This window comes from Leptonotus elevatus, chromosome 20, assembly GCF_054856555.1.
Source record: "Leptonotus elevatus isolate MCC_2025b chromosome 20, RoL_Lele_1.0, whole genome shotgun sequence".
Taxonomy (NCBI): Eukaryota; Metazoa; Chordata; class Actinopteri; order Syngnathiformes; family Syngnathidae; genus Leptonotus; species Leptonotus elevatus.
The window spans coordinates 9,872,244-9,892,931 of NC_141258.1; the positions used below are offsets into that span (position 1 = coordinate 9,872,244).

The window sequence follows — 20,688 nt, forward strand, 5'->3', positions numbered from 1 at the left end:
TTTACAGTGTCATGACCTCTTTTTTTATTTCGCCAACCTCCCTAATTGTCGTTTCATATCATGCTAATATCACATTATGGCGTTCGGATATCGTTACATTCCTATTATGCAGTCTAAAGAGGGAACTGACGGAAGTTGAGCTACATTCACATTGGCCTCATTCAACATTGGCATGAAAACGGCATAAACGATGAATTCACCAATTGCATTATAAAACACTTAATTAAAAAAAATAAGTCAATCAGTTGACCGTTCCCTCAAGGCAATTTAGCTAAATGTCACCCTTGTTGCTTGGCTCATCCAACATATGAAGACAGACTAAAGTAGACGTTAAGGGGTTGCCATCAAAACGAGGTGAATGTTATTGTCCTCATGTCAGGCTAGTGATATGAGCCCAAATGATTTAGAAGCTGCACACGATATATTAGCATAATTTAAATGGCTGTCTATAACATGCAACATCCAGTATATTTAAATTCAGGATTAATAATGCCCAGATGTGACATACATATGATATCACAATTATTGTATTCCACAGCCCAGCTGGGAGAAAACATGAGCAGCGTAACATACACATACTGTATGTACTCTTGAATGTTGCTTGAGGTCACATGAAGTTGACTGTGCATTAACCCTGTAAATGCAAGGCTGCACAATTGGAACGACACAACAGTCCATCCCGCTGAGATGTAAGAAACAACTGCATTTAGTGGAGCGTCTGAAATTGAAGTGTCTGAAACCCATTTACCCAGAACTGAACCTTGTGGAACACCACGCGTTCCGTTATACATGCGAATTGGTATTGCACATTTTCGTGGGCCTGTTAGAAGACTAAATGTGCAGCTAACTAACTGAAGCACGCTTCCTTTCATGCTCTTTTCAAAAGCGTTGCAGAATTCTCAGCGCATTCTGTGTTCATGTTATCCAACTTTTTTTTTTCTTTTTCTTTTTTACTGACATAGGAGAAGGGCTTCATTTGTTGTTGTGAGGAGACGTACTTTTCTCACTGATGTTATTGTCAGCGTGTGCATTCCGCTACAAAGCACCAAATGCGAAAATGACATATCTGACATTAAAAGGCATCTGACAGGTTTTTTTTGCGAGCCACCGGAAATGTCTCGTTAAAGCATCAGCAAAGGAGACAGACCCGTCTAGACAAATGTTAAGGTATCACGAAAATATAGTTGAAAGGGTTAGAGTATTATCATCTTTGAGGGCAAATATCAACAACATACTGTATCACATCATAGCAAAACACCAAGACAAACAAGATATTTCAAATGTTCTCGCTACGTTGCGTTTCCATAAATTAGAGCGTTATTTAATGCAGAGTGACTCTTATTTATCTCACATTTTCCAAGTGGCTTCCCCAACATTCTCCACTGGGAACGTTGCACGAGCCCGGCGCATAAACAGACCGTCTGTGTTTTGCTTCCATTAGTCTGTAAAATGTGAAACACGGAAGCAGCTGCTGTTGTTGTTGTCAAGCTGCTGTTTCCAATCCCATTAAAATGCAGCACCTGAAACTAAAAGAGGACGCTGGGAGAATTTGTTTACTCTGGACTTAACATTTACGGAAAGGATGCGTGCATAAAATATTCGGTTATTTATTTTGATGGTTTGCTTGGAAGGGACTGGCCATTTCCCTCTCGGAATCACGGCAACTCTGTTATTCATTTGTCCTTGCTTATCGTGAAAATGTTCAATGAATTTGCATCTCATGTGAATCTTGAAAGCCTCTTTTGACACGTAATCGTGATAACTCACACTTACTGAACGATGCCCTTTGCTTTTTCCCCAAATCAAAAAGGAATGACTGAATGTTCGAGCGGGTTGATTGACTCAGCTGTGTGAGAGAAATGATTTGGCAGGTTAAGACAGTATATTTTTTTGATGACCGCACTCTTTGGCCCATGTTTAATTTTGGGAAGCAGTGAAGAGGCAATGCCAAAATGGAGCCGGCCCTTTAAATTTCAAATATTGTGGACACCATTTTAAAGCCATTTCCACATCTCATGGCAGTGAACTAGTATGACAGCATATCAGGGCCATGTATATTTTTTTTCCGTGGGGGATGGGGGGGATAATATTCTGAGAGAGAAAAAACTCGCAAATGTGGCAAATTTGTGACTTTACAAAGTTTATAAATTTATAAGCCCGACTGTTAAGAATTGCCACAAACATCCGGGTATACGCTATGTGTATTTCTCATAAGCTTCAGAATTTTTTTCTTGCAAATTTGCCACTTAATAAAGTGGCAAATTTGCGACTATAAAGTGGAAAAGCTGCGAGTTTTTTTTCTCTGAATATTGCCACCACCCTCTAAAAAATATATATATTTATACGTGGCCCTAATACGCCGTCGTAAACTAGAGCTAGATCTCTCCGGTGATAGAAAATAGTGAAAGAGAAACTTTATTGCTCCATAGGAGAACATTTACAACAAACATGGAAATATGAAACCTATAGCCAACACTATTGACCTTATTTAAATATAAAGAAGGGGCATACGTTAGAAATTAATTTTTAGCATATGAGTAGCTTAAGTATGCCAAATACTTCCTAGACAACAGATGCTACCAAGTCACTATATGTAATGCTGTCGTGTCAACAAATTACAGTGAAAACTCAGAAGGAAGTACTACTCTACAAGTCTTTAATTTGTGCCCACGTTCATTCTTGGTTGGGGACAAATACACCGAATACAGTGCGGACTGAAGAGTGGTGACAAAAATGCTCTTCAAATACAAAGCAATGGGAGAGTAAGTGCAATCAAAATGGAACATTGAGAAATATAGCTTCCAACACCAGAGGAGAAAATGAAAAATATTTTATTTTCTCTCTCTCAGTACCTCTCCCTTCATAAAGAACAGCCATCAATACATCAGACACCAGGCTTTTTATCACTTAAGTTTTTGAAGACCAGTGGGTGGTCACCACCTATGTAAGTAGAAGACTACCTTGGAAAATCCTCTCCTGCCCCAGCAGGAAAAAGGAGGACAAAGCTTTTATCTTCATCTTCTACCACAATTGCCTCCATTATTGCCATCATCTTCCCGGCCCCTTTGCCAGTTGACTCCTTCTATCCTCCTTACCTTGCGATTGAAAGCTCGGTCTTTGTACACGCCGAGCCCTAACAAGTCCCGCGGATTAGCCATCTTAAGGAAAGCAAACCGACATTAAGTGCGCCGCGGAGGGCGCGATGTAAAGACGAGACGAATTAGACAAAAAAAAAAAAGACAGGAAGGAGCGTGGAATGGTGAAGCTGACTGATGAGAAGATTAAACACGCGAGGTAAAGGCAGACAATTAAGGGCCCCAGACAGAATGCATAACTACAAATTGACAGTAACGAGGGGAAAGGAACAAAGAGGGTGCGCAGGCTGATTGACAAATTACACTTCAGCTCAAGGGCTCATCGGGCACGTTGGAGGCTAAAATCGCCGCACTCTTGTCACCCGCCAAATTGGGACGAGGGAGATTCAGTAGGCCAAATTCCCATCCTACCTCTCACACACGTCACATTCAGCTGCCAATGACACACCGATGAAGAGCTTTTTGCACGGCTGGCTCACTGATGACGTGATAAAGTGGGCGCCCTGGCGTTCTTTTTTGGAGAGGGTTCAAATCCAGGTGACGCATAGACTTAAGTGCGGTGGTTGCATGAGCAAATCGTTAGAGGTAGTTTGCAAACGTATGGAAAATTCAAGGGCACAATTTGGGCATTTTCACTTAAAGGTCTCCTAATTGTTTAGACAATTTCTGTGTGTTATTTCAAAGAGACGGTTCATTCATAAAGTGTAGACTGACAACTTTAAACTATAGCAGGATCATTCTACGCCAAATCGCCCTGTGGGTTTAAACAGGCAGATTTAATTTGAATGAAACTTGGCGTACTTGTTGATAGTGACGCCACAACTCTAACATCTCAATTATAGGTCAATCAGAGCAGGGGTGTGGGAGCTACAGCCCACTACAGGGCAACAAAGTCAAAGTATTGATCTTGATCTGTCGTTGATTATCTGAAGTTATGACTCCTTATTGCTGAAAAAAAAAAAAAAAAATCTAAAATAAAATCATCTCTGAAACGTAAAAGTTTCCTAGTGAACGAGTTCCGGTTCCTACACTGGAGGTGTAACCCGCATTTCAGCGTAAGCCGGATTTTACCGTTAACTCGTCTGCTCCCAAAAAACGTATAAAAACGTTATATTTTAAATATTGCCGTGGTCCCAATTTTATATGTTAGAGTATACAGAAGGCGGCCTCTGACTTGAAGAGGTCGCTTAAAGCAATGGTGGTATTACAAAAAAATACAGTCAGCAGGTGGCAGCAGAGTATAAGAGATCAACCAGGGTCATGTTGCAACAAGCTCTTTCCCCCACTGTTTTAAACAGGTTTGTGAATAATGATGAAACTTAGCTGTATTCTAATGCTAATTGCTACAAAACGGAGACAGATACAAATATACTTTTTTTTTCCTCTTTTTTTTTTACTGATGAAAGTTGCCAATTTTGAAAGGTGGCAATACTCCTAACTGGGTGCAATTGGAGCACCAACAATAAAACTAAATTTCCGTTGCATCTCGTGGCAGTCGCTATTTATAAACCATCATTAATATCAACTCACAATGTTCTATTTTAAATATTGCCGCATAATTACGTTTTTTTATGTGTTTTTAATGCTAGAGCATACAGAAAGCTTAAAGCAATGGTAGTTATTTCAAAAAACAACCAGCTGTGCTGGTGGCAGCAGAGTATAAGAGATCAACCATGATGCAACAAGAGCTCTTTTCCCCAGTGTTTTCAACAGATTTGTGAATAATGATGAAACTAATTGCTGCAAAACGTACACAGATACAAATATCCTTTTTCCCTGATGAAAGAAGAGACTCTAATCTTTTGGTAGGTTCCATATTTTTTATAGCAATAGAACAGAATATTCGGTGGGCCTTGCGAAATCAGTCAAAATCCAGTAAAAGGAGCGAAGGGGATTGCTTCAGTGAAAATGGCTGGGAGTGAATGAGTTAAAGTCGAAATATTACATCAAAACACTTAGTATAAAAAAAAATACATTAAAATAAAATAATAAGATGCTGTAATTTTACCATTACTGCTTAGAGGTGGATGGAATAGCCAAAGATACTCCTGGTGCACAAACACAGACAAGCGCGAGCACTAGCTAAGCAGAAACACTGGGGACAAAATGGCGGAGGAGAGACAAAACGTCGTAGGTCGAGTGCGTCGTAACTCAAGGACTCCCTGTATTGCCAAAATATTGTGCGAATAGCTCCAAATTAAAATGCTTAATTTCCCTCACAGGAAGAGAAACTGGTGAAAAAAATATAAACAATCGCGTCGTCCAAATGCACTCATTAAGTAGTAGTGACTGATATTAAAAGATGTGAAATTGCTTCTACTTGAAAATGAAATGCTTCCTGCATTGGATTGAAAGCATATTGCCCAACCGCTAATTGCATCTTCCCTCGAAGGCCTTGCACGATATAGTGAGTCTGTCTGATCGTAAAATTGAATTGAGTGCCTCGCACCGCATGGGCGTGTAATGCAAACGGGACAGTAGACGCGATAACAAAAAACGGCCTTCCCGACGATGTTTAATCTTAAAACTGATGAATGTGAGACTAAGATGAGTGTAATTATTGTCAACATCACCGTAACAGTTATCTCCCTCCGTCACCAACTATAATCGCTCACACGTGCACGTCCATCAGCATTAAAAACACAACATCTATTTGTCTCAAACAGGCGAGCCGGAAATGAGCATCAATGCAAAACGCGCAACACAGCGGCATAAAAAGCAGACTACCGCCATGACGACAGAGCTTTACGGTTAATCGGAAGGTCTCGTACCGTGCGCGCCAATGCAAAAAGGTTAGCGCCTCTGAAGTTAACCCCAATTTATCCATTAGCCGAAGGTCCTTAAGACAGATCCCGCTTTGAATTTCTCCGCGGGTGGCCCGTCAACGTGGCACACGAGCGTCAGGAACGTACCGACGAGGATGTCTCAATTATTCATTGAGCCGGCGTATTTACGTGGCTGTGTACGGCGCGTATAAAAAGCTCGGAGAAACGCGGGGAAGACTCTTCATGCAGCTGCTTTTTAATTGGGTGCATTCACTCCTTGTCACTATGGTCACAGTAATAAGCAGCGGACAAGCGCCGGATGACACACGAAGTGAATTCAAAAGTTGGTGAAAAATATGCGAGCTACGTATTCGGCTTGATAATTGGATGGAATCCAGCTCACCTGCAACCCCTAATGAGGAGAAGCGGCATCACAGATGGATCTATGGATAAATGAATAGGCGGTGATGGCAGGAATGTGGTAAGCATAGTGTGGAATCATTGATGTGGAAGTGGAAGTCTGTGCCAAAATGCCCCAGCTGGCACGCCAAAACGTATCGTCTCGTTGCCATGAAGACGGCCTCAGCTGGCCTAATCAGAGGGGGAAAGTGGGAGGTCTTCGACTGCCCAAGTCAACCACCAGATCTTAACCCAATAGAACAGTGGTGTCCAAACTATGGCCCGGGGGCCATTTGTGGCCTGCCGTCCATTTTTAAGTGGACCGCGACATGTACTAAAAAATGACATCTGCTACTAATAAAGTAGTTTTATATACTGTAGCCTTTCTAAATATGCAAATGAACAGTTAATAGTTGTTGTATTTTAAAGTTACCTTTCTCTTCATTAAGACTGTGATGAATAAAGATAGAATCTTCCCTGTGTCAAGGTCCAAATTGTGAAAATATCACATGAACGATTGCCACCAAGTAACTGCTTTAAAGCAACACTAGTGAACTTTCCGTTTACGTTGACAAAAGCGGTAACGTTATGCCTGAAGGAAGACCTAATTTCTCACGAGGACAAGCGCATTGCGTCGTTTCTGAGCTCACGCCAGCGAGTGAAAGCCGGGCCAATGTTGATTCTCGACTGTCCTTTAATCCGGATAGCTTTCCCATTTTCTTTTTTGTCTGCTCAGACAAAACTTTTCAGTTGTTTTGACGCATCCTTCGATTTTTTTTTATATGTGGCCCTCTGAGGAAAAAGTTTGCAATAGAGCATGCATTTTTACCTCCTGAAGAGGAGACTGAAGAGAGAACCCCTCAGAAACAAACAAAGAACTTGAAAAAGGCTGCAGGAAAGGCCTGGACAAACATTTCAAATGAAGAATGCAACCGTCTGGAAATTCTGAACTTTTGTCCCATATTTATCTTTTGACCTGAAAACCAAATGGAACCGACCTTGCTGTTCCAATACATTTGGATGCGAGAGCAGTACACTACAACCACCACATGTGCTAACTTGCTCCTCATTTTCACTTTTGTGTTGAAAATCAATGAAAAGGACCGTCCAATCTAGGAAGAAGTGTGAGGTTAAATTCATGATTCATTGTTGTTGTGGAGGTGGGTGGGTCTCGCTTGCATTGCCTCGGAATTAATCATCAGCGAGCGTCACCGGCTTCCAAACATATCTGATCACTATGAATAGGAGGAAATTAACAAGAGAGGGCCGAGAAAATCGAGAGAAGAATAGAGGAGAGAGGAGAATGGAGGTTCGGGGAAATAAAAGTAGGAGGGGTCGAATTGCAAAGATGGATGATGCTACGAATTGACTGTGCTTAAAAGAAGCTAGCCTGCTAATAGACGCCCGTAGCTTGGCATGACTCATTACTCAGATCATCTCATTATAAAACATACTCATCATTTTTATCAACAATCCGGGTTGATATGCAGTGGAACGGACCCCCAAGCAAAATGTGAAACTTTCTTTTCCCCATACAAAATCATTCAAAGGCTTTTGTCATCAAGTAACTTAAACTTTTGTTTCTTAACTCATTTGCTCCCAAAGACGTATTTATACGTTTTGTTGTTGTCATGCTAGCAGTGGTGGGCAAACTCGGTCCTCGAGGGCCGGCGTCCTGCAGGTTTTGGAGGTTTCCTTGCTGCAACGCAGCTGATTCCAATCAACAGGATTGTTACCAAGCTTATGCAGAGCTTGCTGATGAGCTGATCATATATCAGCTGTGTTGGAGAAGGGAAACCTCCAAAACCTACAGGACTCCGGCCCTCGAGGACCGAGTGTGCCCACCCCTGTGCTAAAGCATACAGAAGGCTTTGAAGCAGCCTCTGAGCTGAAGAGAATGGTTGTTATTACAAAAACAGCCAGCAGGTGGCAGCACAGTATAAGAGATCAACCAGGGCCATGTGGCAACAAGCTACTCCCCCTCACTGTTTTAAACAGATGTTTAAATAATGATGAAACTTAACTATATTCTAATGCTAATTGCTGCAAAACGGATGATGAAAGAAGTGACTCTAATCTTTCTTTTGGTAGGTTCCATGTTTTTATAAATCAAAATCCAGAAAAACCGGCCGGGAGCGAAGGGGGTTGCTTCAGTGAAAATGGCTGGGGAGTGAATGAGTTAAGAAGGTTAACAAAGCCTCTAAGCCAGTCGTGGCAATAACACTGACACTCCTGCCCAACCCAAATGACTTCTCGTGTTCGGTGATGTTCATACAAACGATGCTTCCTCCCCTCCTCTCATTACAGCCTCCACTGCTGGGATTATGTAGGAGGGAGAGCACCGCGGCCGGTATAATTTGCTCATTATGAGTTCGGGGGGGAAAGGGGAAGGTGGAGGAAAGGGAAAAGATGGCGCAAAGGCGAAACGGCCACTGATGATGGAGCGACTCCATCCCCGAGCCTCACTGATCTTGGCGGAAGTCATTTCAGGAAAAGGTTGAGAGGAAAGTGGCTGCAGAGAGGGAGAAAATGGAGTAGGAGCTTCAGCATAATGCTGTGCAAGCTGGTGGAGGGAGGGAGACAGATGGGGGACGATGGAAAAGAGGGACAGGAGGGGGGGGAAAAAACGAGGGTGAGAAGTGAAGACTTTGAGGGAGGTAAAATGTGAGAAGTGGTGTTTAGATCTGCTTTCTTCCTCTCAGCGGCAGCGCATTGGCTGTTAGTGAGCTTATTTTAAACCACAAGGTTGCTGTGACCTAACTTCGGTCCGGGCTTCAAAAATCCCATTGACTCGCCGAAGCTCGATGGGAAAAAATATATTTATATATCACAGCTACAGTTCATTGCTTCCATAACAAGCTCCATTTTGGGAAACAAAAAAAAAAAGACTCCGAAAGGGTCTTCATACAGATTTTAAAAAGGCGCCTTATGATACTCCCCGGTCTTTGAAACCGTCGGCCGGGTGTTCAATCACGACAACGAGCTCACCTTAACAACAATGACTCCAGTAACCTTGGACATCCATTAGGCTGTCCAAGAACAAAAGGCCTTTCCAGAGGGAGCCATTAGACGAATATAGCTCTGGGAAGGAAAGTTTCCAAAGCACCAGATGGGCTGAACTTTCTATTGGGCTCAAGAAGCTGGACAGCAGTCGCCCTGAGACCGGCACTGAAGAGGCCAATAATGCAAAAATGAGTGCAACGCACACAATAGGTGGGTTTCCCTTCATATTACGACAAGCAAAAAAAGAAAGTGGTCAGACCAACATGTGCAAAATCACTCTGAAAACGGTTGGGTCAAGAGTAAGCCGATTATGGATCAGAAATGGACCGATCCAATTTATGGGTCAATTTGGCCCAATCTCCTGGGTTGTTTTTTAACCCAGGTAGAGGATCTGACCCAACTTAATGGATTGTTTTATACAAAATGACCCAATTTTTGGATCAAAAGTTGGTTCGAATTAACCGAAGTAAAGGATTTAACCCAAGTTTTTCTGGTTTGTTTTATACAAAATGGCCGAATTTTTTACCCAAAGTTGTGTCAAATTAACCCAAGTGGACACATTTTCTGTTTTTGTTTTGTTTTTTAAACTAAATGACCCAATTTTTAACTCAAATTGACTCAAGTAGATGATCGGTCCATTTTTTTTTACCCATAACCGTGTTATTTTTTACCCCAACTTTTTTGACACTTCAGAGTGTGCATGTATAACGGACTGGTATGGTATTCCGCAGGGTTGAATTGTGGGGCCTCTACTGTTTTCATTGCATCTGCTGCCCATTGGTTCCATCTTGAGAAAACAGTGGTGGTTGTTTCAAAGTGGAAAAATAAATATAGAGTTGAGTTGGGTGATGGGAGTCAGCATCCTTGTAGGGCGTTTTTGTTGTTGTCGTTAGTTTTTTGTCTTTTACTTTTTCTGCATTTTGCACCTGCCTCAAAAGCGTTTTTTTTTTGTGTGCAGATATTGTTGTGTATGTGCGTGTCACACTTTCATGAGGGTTGGCGCAACTTTTATAATTGTGTTGAATTGTGGGTATGTCAGCTTTTAAGCATGACAATGGCAACACGGCGCGCCCACCTGTGAAGCCCACTGAATAAATGAGCTGCCAAATTGCGAGGAACAAGTCACTTCTCCTGCAGTGTGCTGGAGCACAAATTTGACTTGCTGTCTGCTGCAGATTTTACAAGAAAGTGCAAAAAAAAAAAAAAACTACATAAATAAAATAAATCTATTTCAGCATACATGTACCGTATACGGAAATAAGTGAATAACTGTTTGGTTGTGTGGGACTGATATCTCATATGCTTGGAGTTAACGCTTTTGTATAATTATAATATAATATATATTATAATTGAAGAGCCCAAAAAATTGTCAGACAGCTCCCTGCTGGAGATGTGAATTGACATCAATTATGTATAAGCTGAGCCAGGCTGAGCTCGCTAGCAAGCCGTCCCTGATGTTCAGTTAGCGCTAAGGATGTGTCACCTGTCTCTGGTTCCACCTGACTAACATTACAGCTGTACATCCTGGCAATGCAGTGTGTGTGAGAATGTGCGTGTCAGAGAACTTGAATAACTTGTGAATGTGAGAGACGCAATAAAAGTGGCGAGGTAACTTGACAGGATCCGAGCAGAAGCGGCAGTTTAGTTTGTTGGACAATTCTACAAGTCGGTCGAGCTAGCAGCACGCGCACCTTCCTTGCGTATGTTCGAAAGTTATCCTGAAGTCACTGGGTCAAAATGTCAACTTGTGTAAAGACATAATGAATTGCAGAAGTGGTTCAAAGTGAAGGGCGAAGAGCATAGAAATGTGACAGGAAAGGGGACAACTGTCATGATAAACATTTGCTTCTGTTGAAAAAAAAAAGGCAATTACTTCCCATTTCCTCTCACTCCATTGTGTTGGAGACAATCCATTTCGAGAACGGAATATTTCAAGGTTTACGAGTTGTGACGCATGACAGCAAAATTCTGTGAGAGTGTAAGATCCCTCAATAAGGAAATATATGCCGCATCTGTATTTGTAAAAAAATAAAGCTATATTTTTGTACCACTAGAGCTGTCAAAATGAATTGATTAATCGACAGGTAATCGATAATCAAATTAATCGACAACTATTTTTCATAATTGAGTAATCGTTTGGAGTCATTTTAAAATTGTCCAAATCTTCTTATGTACCACTAGAGCTGTCAAATGTAATCGATTAATCGACAAGTAATCAATTATAAAACTAATCGACAACTATAGTAATAATCGAGTAAACGTTTGGAGCCATTTTTTTATTTAAAATTGTCCAAATCCTCTTATTTATGTACCACTAGAGTTGTCAAAATTAATGAATTAACAAATTAATTGACAACTATTTTAATAATCGAGTAATCAAATGGAGCCATTTTTTAATTTAAAATTGACCAAGTCCTCTTAGTTATGTACCACTAGAGCTGCCAAAATTAAAAGATAAGAAATCCATTATCAAATTAATCGACAACTATTTTAATAATCGAGTAATCGTTTGAGGCCATTTTCTTATTTAAATCCTCTGATTTCAGCATATCAACAGTAATTGCTCACTGATTTCTGTCGTCCTTCATGAAATAATCATTTTCTGTGTTTTAATCAAAATAAGACCTTTACAAACATATGTTTTTACTTTGGAAAACAATGACTGAACCAGTAACAGTCCAACATCAAGCCCCCCCCCCCTTTTTTTTAAATCACTATACGAATCCAAAGTACAAAATAAACACCAATCACTGGTTAATAAACAGTAATCAAGTTTTTAAAAATTGCTTTAGTAATACAGTTTAATGCAAAGTTAAAATGAATCCGATTAGTTGATTGAATAGTCGATCGATTACGATTGAAGAAAAAAAAATCGATAGTGACAGCACTGTGTACCACCTTGGATGACTCGGATCATTGAATACCTTTGCGAATGATTTACCTGATAGACGTGGTAGGCGTTTGCAGCTCTGCCCTGCAGGAACACAGAAGGGATCCACACGTTGATGAGAGCACGATGGGCCCTTCGGGGACATAAACAACAAGCGCCTTCACTGCTACGGCCGATTACGTCCATCATCAGAGTCATAATCATCGCCATCAACACTGTGTCAACGCGCTACACTTGGTGAGCTCGAGCACATTAAAGCTCAGAGTGGGGAAAAGTGTTATGCGATGGTGTATCCAAACATGCTGAGAAGATGAGGGGGGGGGGGGGGGGGGGGCGATAGAGAAGAACATCTGGTCATCTTAGTGGGTGGTCACAACAGATCAAGCGCGCCTCGGTATGACAACATGCAACTGTAGGATTTATAATATATTTAATTTGTTTTAATATTATTATAATTCAATTATTTGTCATTATTCATTAAAACAACTTCCTTGTATGGTCATACCAGGCCACGCCCTCTTCCTGATGTATCAGCCAATAAAATCCTTCCTTAAAATCTTTATTTTCTGCTTATTTATTTTGTATGTAATATTATTATCATTTTATTTTGATGCCAATATTTTCCCATTTAGTGAAAATGAGTATCGGCTCCGAATATCGGTTATTAGCCTCCTTGACGACTAACAATCGGCATTCGTCTTGGGGAAACAAAACATTGCTCTCTCTCTAATTTAAATGGCAGAAAGTTTACTGGTGAGTGTGGCTCTCCTTTCCCATATGCCAATGCATCAGAGTAACTGAGTATACCATTAAAAAAATGCTTACGCTCCAAAAATGTGCACCGTACTACAATAATAAATAATACTAATGTAATTCAGTTGCATTGTATTTCATTAAAAGTCTGTCCGTCATTCTTGAACCCAGAAACAAGTGGGCAATTCTTACGTTTCAAAATCGGAGAGGCTTGGATCGTCGGACGTCTGACTCAAATCCCCTGGGATCTAAACATTCAAGAAAAAAGAGAAAAAACGATGACACATTATGCATTGCCACCACAAGTTCATACTTAACGAGACTAAGTGTCATTTCTGCAGAAATTGCGTGGTCATGCTGAAAGCTGAATGCTTTTGAAAACAATTGAAAATTACAAAGTATTAATTGTTGTTAAAAGATAAATGAATAAAAAATAACACTTGAACACGGGAGAGGTGAATTTTTAAAGCAAGTTGAAATTTATATGGAAAAGTGTTATCTGAAATTACCCTCCATTCATTTAGATGGGAAAGTGGAACTAATGATATCCAATGGAAAAATGCAAAAAAATAAAATCACTCAATAATGCCATCCAGTCATGGCGACCAGACTCGTCACATCCCGCCATGGCGACCAGTCTCATCACATCACATCGTGTCATGGCAACCAGTCTCGTCACATCTCATCCCGTCATGGCGACCAGTCTCGCTCACATCCCGTCATGGCAACCAGTCTTGTCACGTCCCGTCCAGTCATGTCGACCAGTCTCGTCACGTCCGGTCCAGTCATGCCGACCAGTCTCGTCACGTCCCGTCATGGCGACTGGTCTCATCATGTCCTGTCCAATCATGGCGACCAGTCTCATCATGTCCCGTCCAATCATGGCCACCAGTCACATCACATCCCATCGAGTCATGCCGACCAGTCTTGTCACGTCTCACCATGGTGACCAGTCTTGTCATATCCTGTCCAGTCATGGTGACCAATCTTGTCACGTCCAGTCATGGCGACCAGTGTCATCATGTCCATTCCAATCATGACGACCAGTCTCATGTCCTGTCCAATTATGGCGACCAGTCTTGTCACATCCCATCACGGCGACCAGTCTCAACCCGTCCCGTCATGGCGACCAGTCTCGTCAAGTCCCGTCCAGTCATGGTGACAAAAAATAAATAAATAAATCACTCAATAGCACCACCTAGGCACCCTCCATTCATTTAGATGGAAAAGTGGAACTAATGATAGCCAGTTGGTTAGCATGTAATCACTTAGCATAATTGGCATGTATGCATTTGCAATGTACAGTCGGAGGTGGGATTCAAAACCAGCATTCCCACAATAAAGTGTTTGCTGTCACGCTGGGAAGCAGTTGTTCTCCTAATATGACATGGCAGATGTGCGAATCCACCAAGCCTGTGATGATTTGCATCAGTCTACCCAGCGGTCCCCTGACGCGCCACATGACCAAATCCAGATGTTGGCGGTCTGGATGGATGATAGTGTCGCTAAAAAGTGTGACATCTCTCCATCCAACTGATCATGTCAGTGTTGACAAGGTGGAGACCTCAGCATCCTTTTAGCTTTGATCACACCCTCTACGGGGCACACGGCCAATTTTAAGGAAGGTACTTAAACTCTCTTTACTAGCACAACATCCCATCACACGACAGATGTTGTGTGGCTGCTCTATATGTAAGCAGATGTTTGTGTCGTGTTGTTTATGAGAACCATTCTCGGAGGTAAAAAGACAGCAACTTTGTCTGATCATACACATCAAAAGAGCAGGATTTTTACATGCTGAAATACTTTCAAACTTTTGACACCAGACAAACACTGAGCACAAGATAAGACCTTCATTTAATTAGGCCTCAAGCACCAGGCGGTGCCAAGGCCCCCTCTGGGAATCTTTATCGGGTGTTATTATTCCGACAAATGAGTTGCCATTTTGGGGCAAAATGGCAACTCATTTGTCGGAATTAAGGCTTCAAATATTTGTGTAAAATGTTTGTAAGTAGGACTTGGAATCAATCTTTTTTTTCCTCCCTCAATCGATTCAATTTCGGTTCAGTTAGATTTTTTTTTTTTCTCGATTCGATTTGATTCAATATTGATAAACCCTAATAAAGGGTCCCTGGGCGCACCCCCATGAAACAGTTAGGGCTCGTCGTGCTGAGTTCGGGGGGAGGGGGGGGGGGGTATTTCCCCAGTAGGACTAGGACACCCAATATTTCCAAAATTATACCCGGGATCAATGGTTCGTCTGGCGGGTAAGAATCTGCCATGTGCCCCCCCTCTGCCTCTGGAGCGGTAGGTCGTACAGTGACGGGACATACACCGTTGGAAAGCTCTCGGCCAGGGCAATAGTGGCTCCGGGCCTGCTATGAATTTGACATGTTCCCCAGGGCCGGAGAACTCGATGCCCGGGGATGCCTTTATCTCCCCGGAAGGACGTACCGTTCGGGAGATATGGCCGCACAAAGACGGCTCCAAAAACACGATTTCTTGTCGATTAATCGATTAATTTTGACAATTCTAGTGGTACATAAGAGAATATGGACAATTTTTTATTTAAAATATGGCTCCAAACGATTACTCGATTATTTAAATAGTTGTCGATTATTTTGAAAATAGAATCCTTGTTCATTAATAGATTAATTTTGAAAGCTGTATTAAATTTTTTAAACCCAGCCTTAGTTTATTCGATCAATCGATTACTCGATTAGTAAATAGTTGTTGATTAATTTGACAACTCTATTGGTACATCAATAAGAGGATTTGGACAATTTTTTATTTAAAAATGGCTCCAAATGATTACTCGATTATTACTATAGTTGTTGATTAATTTTAGGATTGATTACTTGTCGATTAATCGATTACATTTGAAAGCTCTAGTGGTACATAAGAGGATTTGGACAATTTAAAAATGGCTCCAAACGATTACTCGATTATTAAAATGGTTGTCGATTAATTTGAAAATCGATTACTTGTTGATTAGTCGATTAATTTGGACAACTCTAGTGGTACATAAATACATGTAAAAGGATTTGGACAATTTTAAATAAAAAAATGGCTCCAAACAATTGCTCGATTATGAAAATAGTTGTCGATTAATTTGATAATAGACTACTTGTCGATTCATAGATACATTTTGACAGCTCTATTCGATTTTTTAAACCCAGCCCTACTTTGTAGTGCATGGAAAGTTGAAAAGACACAACATTGGTGTCACCGATCGCCACCGGAGGCAAATAATTGAAATCACAGAGCGAAGGAGTCAAAATCAGGACAGGACGCGCGTCTTAGGAAAAGAAATGAGCGCTTGTGAGGACATCTGTGCGCTGTTACAAACTCACCGGTCCTCTCAGCTCAATAAGTTCCTGTCTCATCTGCGCGATGAGGTGGTCCTTGGCCATGAGGGTGCGATATAGGCGCTCGTTAAACTCGATCAACTCTCCGTGCATCTCGGCCACCTGTAAAACACACACACACACAGACACAGACACACACACACACACACACACACAGGCGCACAACATATCATTATTACAAAACCCACAGCTGTATTAAAAAAAAAAAGCGAGGTATAAACTATAAAAGTTACAATTCTCAGTGGCGCGCACACAGAAGGAGCAGTCCAGGTGGAGTGTAATTAAAATTGGCAGCGGAGGAGATTTAGAGGAAGAGTTCAACTCCATCCGGCGAATGCAGTTTTGGAGCGCCGGCAGTCACAATCCTGCCAGCCTGCTAATCAATTGTCTTCAGCTCGAACCAACCCTGACAGCGCTATCCTCCATTCCGTGCACTCATGCAAATAGTTCCGACAAATGAGTGCGGGTGTGTACGCGTCGTTCCGTGCCCCGTCGTCCTAAGCCGAGCGGACGGCGCGGACGGGTCTTTGTCAGGAGACTGACAGCTGTGGCGCACACAGTGCTTTGCATCGGGCACCTGCTGCCACAAGCGCTTCAGCGGGGCCGTGTCGCGCCATTGGCAGGTGAGACCAGCGGTGGCCATGTTGTTATTGCCACATTCACGGGAAACGCATTTGCGTATTCACATCCCATTTAAAACGGCAAATCCTTGAGTTGGCCTGCAAAGTTGTACTTGGGAAAATGTCAACGTCTGTCCCTTTGAAAATGAATGAAGGAATGAAAGTGGAAGTGGAAATTGTATATATATATATATATATATATGTAACAATTATACTTACTAAATAAAATGTATTTAATTCTACTTAATTACTTATAATTTAATTAATTAGCTATAACTAATTAACCAATTATATAAAAATATATACACTGAATTTTTTTTACATATTTTAATAAAATAATAAGGGATGGGTGAGTAACGATACCGGTATCGTATACCTTTTTTTCAAGGTATCGGGTACCAGCCAAAAATAAATACATCTGCACATCAAGTACATTTTCCTTGCCAGTCATGTCAAATTTAATTATTTTTTTATCCCCCTTAATCACAAAAAGATTCTCAAAGGGCGACCAGTTTCTAATGTTTATTAGTGATGCAGCTTTGATTTTGTCATATATAATTAATTTGGCACATTAAATGTATACATTCCAACATTTACATTTTAGCAGTGCCAACATATTTTAAATGATCACAAAGCCATTGCATGTTCGTTTTCTTTATTGGACTCAAGATTGATTCGTTCGGCTGCGATTTCGATTCGTCACATCAGGATTCAATTGTGTTGACTTAAATGCTCCCATGTTAATTGTCAATTTCAACAATTTTGAAATATGTAATCCTGTGGTGTGAAAATGTGGGACACCGTGTTGCATTTTTAACACACCAACAAAAAAACTGAAAATAAAAATTTTGCACACAACTTGTTTGTTCATATAGAGTATAAAAGTTAAAAAAAAAGATATGAATATTGCATATAACATTGAATAAGTTAAGTGCATGCAAAGTTCATCTGTTTTTCTCCTCGTAATATTAGCTTATTTTCTCCCAAAAACGTATAAATGTTTTATTTTAAATATTGCCATGCTCCCAAAGACGTATTTATACGTTTTTCTTAAACAAAAAATGCTAGAGCATACAGAAGGCTTTGATGGAGCCTCTGACCTGAAGGGAATGCTTGAAGCAATGGTAGTTATTACAAAGACAGCCAGCAGGTGACAGCAGAGTATAAGAGATCAACCAGGGCCATGTTGCAAAAGAGCTCCTTTCCACACTGTTTTCAACAGATTTGTGAATAATTATGAAATTTATTATGAATTATAAATTATGAAACCTATATTCTAATGCTGCAAAGCGGAAACTGATAGAAATATACTTTTTTTCTAATCTTTCTTTTGGTAGGTTCCATGTTTTTATAGCAATAGAACTGAATATTCTGTGGGCCTTGCGAAATCTGTCAAAATCCTGTAAAACAGCCGTGAGCAAAGGGGATTGCTTCAGTGAAAATGGCTGCGAGTGAATGAGTTAAATATGAACATTTGTACAATGTGGAACAGTAAAGTAAAAAAAGAAAAAACATGACAGATCTTGCCTCTGGAATTTATGAAGCATTTTAAGTTTGGGTTTACTTTTAAATAGGCTGAACTTAAAAATAGAAAATATTGTATTCGATTTAATAAATTTGTATTACTCTAGGCAAGACCATTCAATCTGAGGTATTACAAAAAACACTTAAACTCGGCAGACACGATTTCCAAGCAAGAACCAATTATGTTGCATAATACTATACTGTTAGGTAGAGGACACCCTTTTAATTAATACTCAAAATCATGTGTTTCATCATCACACACTCACACGTAACAACTGCAATGGAAAAAAAAAGAAGGCTTTTTCAAGGAGACTCGGCTTTGATTTATGCATTCTTCTTTGTTTGTCATAGTATGGCTGTTAAGTGCAGCTCAGAAGTTCTAAAGAGAATATCAATGCGCGTGTCCTCGGGCTGCCACTTAAATCTCTCCTCTGCCAAATACTACTCCAGCCCCGGAGGGCAGTCATATAAAATAAAAAGGTAGACGCTCTCTTCCATGCGGCTGGATTTGGAAATACTGTTTGAACCCTTTGGATCCAAAGAAAGAGTCAACAATGACTAAAATATTGAAATAAAAGATTTAAAAGGCTGTTGGTCTGGTTGGTTAAAATCTCAAGTCTAAAATGAATTCTGCGTATGAAAGAAAAAGTTTCGAGATGGATCGTCCTCGGTTTACAGCGGTCCCAATGACATTCCGAAGTTATACACAGCGCATCGTGAAAGAATACACAGAACAAGAAAGGACGCACACTTAAAGCTGTACGTACTGTTGGCCCAAAAGTGTTTTTCAGACAAATGCAGTTGTTATGGCATTCAAGGTTTACAAACGGCAATTACACAACGCGTTGTCACTACTTGCAAATTCAAAGCTTCTTTTGGATCCTATCGTGCGTCAGCCGCAGAAAAACTCACCCGTGTAATATAAAAGTAACGCTTTGGCGCCATAATGTGGCATCTTGTTGCCAAAGAATTACATTGAAGTGAGGCCACTACCCTGTCTAACAGAGAAGTAGTGTTTTGCTGCCATCTTGTGGCATCTGGAGGAAATGATAAGCTTTTCTAGGAGCGTCAATCATTTGCAGAATCATCTTATCTTATCATCTTGGGTGACATAGTAACCGCACAAGCATAATACCCCCATAACATAGTAACTGCATAAAACACGGCAAACTAAGAGTGGCTAAAACGGCATCCTCACATTATCATCATGGGTGACATAGTTACCTGCATAAGCATAAAACATCCATAACATAGTAACTGCATAAAACATGGCAAACTAAGAGTGGCAATACAGCATCATCACATTATCATCATGAGCAACATAGTAAGTGTATAAGCAAAATACATCATAACACAATGACCCCCCTGACTTGCACAAGCATAATAACTGCATAAGCATACCACACCAACATCATAACGAAATGACGCCATGACCCAACCCAAAACACAATCCAAAACCCTCAAGAGAGTCCAATAACAGAAAAGAAGTTTGCATTACAGTCTTACATAATAGCAGAGAATGCCCTCATTTTTTAAGGAACAGGTACTGCAACTGAAAAAAATCCTATCCTCACCATATCAGCCATTAATAAAATCATATTTTAAGGCACTAAAGCTGTTAAATAATTATAAAAGTGGGAATTAATTTTAAGCGCGGGGAAACCCAATTAAGTCTCACAAAAGAGAGCTAATCAGTTTGCCATTTTCCTAGCTGTGCATGTGCGTAACCAAATATCCACTACGTGTGTGTAGCACGTGTGTGCATATTGGTGACTACACAGTAATTACAGTCATCCACAGAACATTAACCTGAAGAACTGCACATGCGTTTATAGTTACAACAAGCCGCTGCTGCCTGCTTGAAGTCAGTAATTAAGGCCACCCAAAAAGTTTTCTGCGCTTAATAATTGCAATAAGGTTGAAGAAACAAATGAAAGGACAAAAAAAAAAAGACATTCCAATGCGCTTATCACAACTTTTGAAGAGCAAAGGGGGCACCATCAGAACAAGGTTAATTAAATCTCATTTGCATTATTTTTCGCAACACAGACAAATGAAAAAGTGATAATTGGATACAAATAGGAATTAATGAATAACTGCAGAGAGAATAATTAAGCTATGAGTCTGAATGAGAGTACAACACAAACAATTAAAAATCGAATTGATCTCAAGTGGGCCGGACTAGTGTGTCCATGTTCCAATAAGGAATCATTGTCATGATGGATGTGAGTGGTTGAGGGATGGTGGACCCAAATGCAGGGAAGCAAGGCA

At 40.6% G+C, this 20,688-nt stretch overlaps 1 protein-coding gene across 2 annotated transcripts in view; it reads right to left on the minus strand.

Moving 5' to 3' along the window:
* Positions 1 to 20,688, minus strand: part of snx29 (sorting nexin 29) — a 117,932-nt gene that overhangs the window by 25,480 nt on the left and 71,764 nt on the right. For both annotated transcript variants that reach the window (XM_086064830.1, XM_086064829.1), the window contains exons 16-18: positions 16,259 to 16,375; positions 13,098 to 13,153; positions 12,204 to 12,285 (exon numbers count right to left, since the gene is read on the minus strand). In XM_086064830.1, the coding sequence (XP_085920956.1) occupies positions 12,204 to 12,285; positions 13,098 to 13,153; positions 16,259 to 16,375 (255 nt within the window). The remainder of the gene's footprint in view (positions 1 to 12,203; positions 12,286 to 13,097; positions 13,154 to 16,258; positions 16,376 to 20,688) is intronic.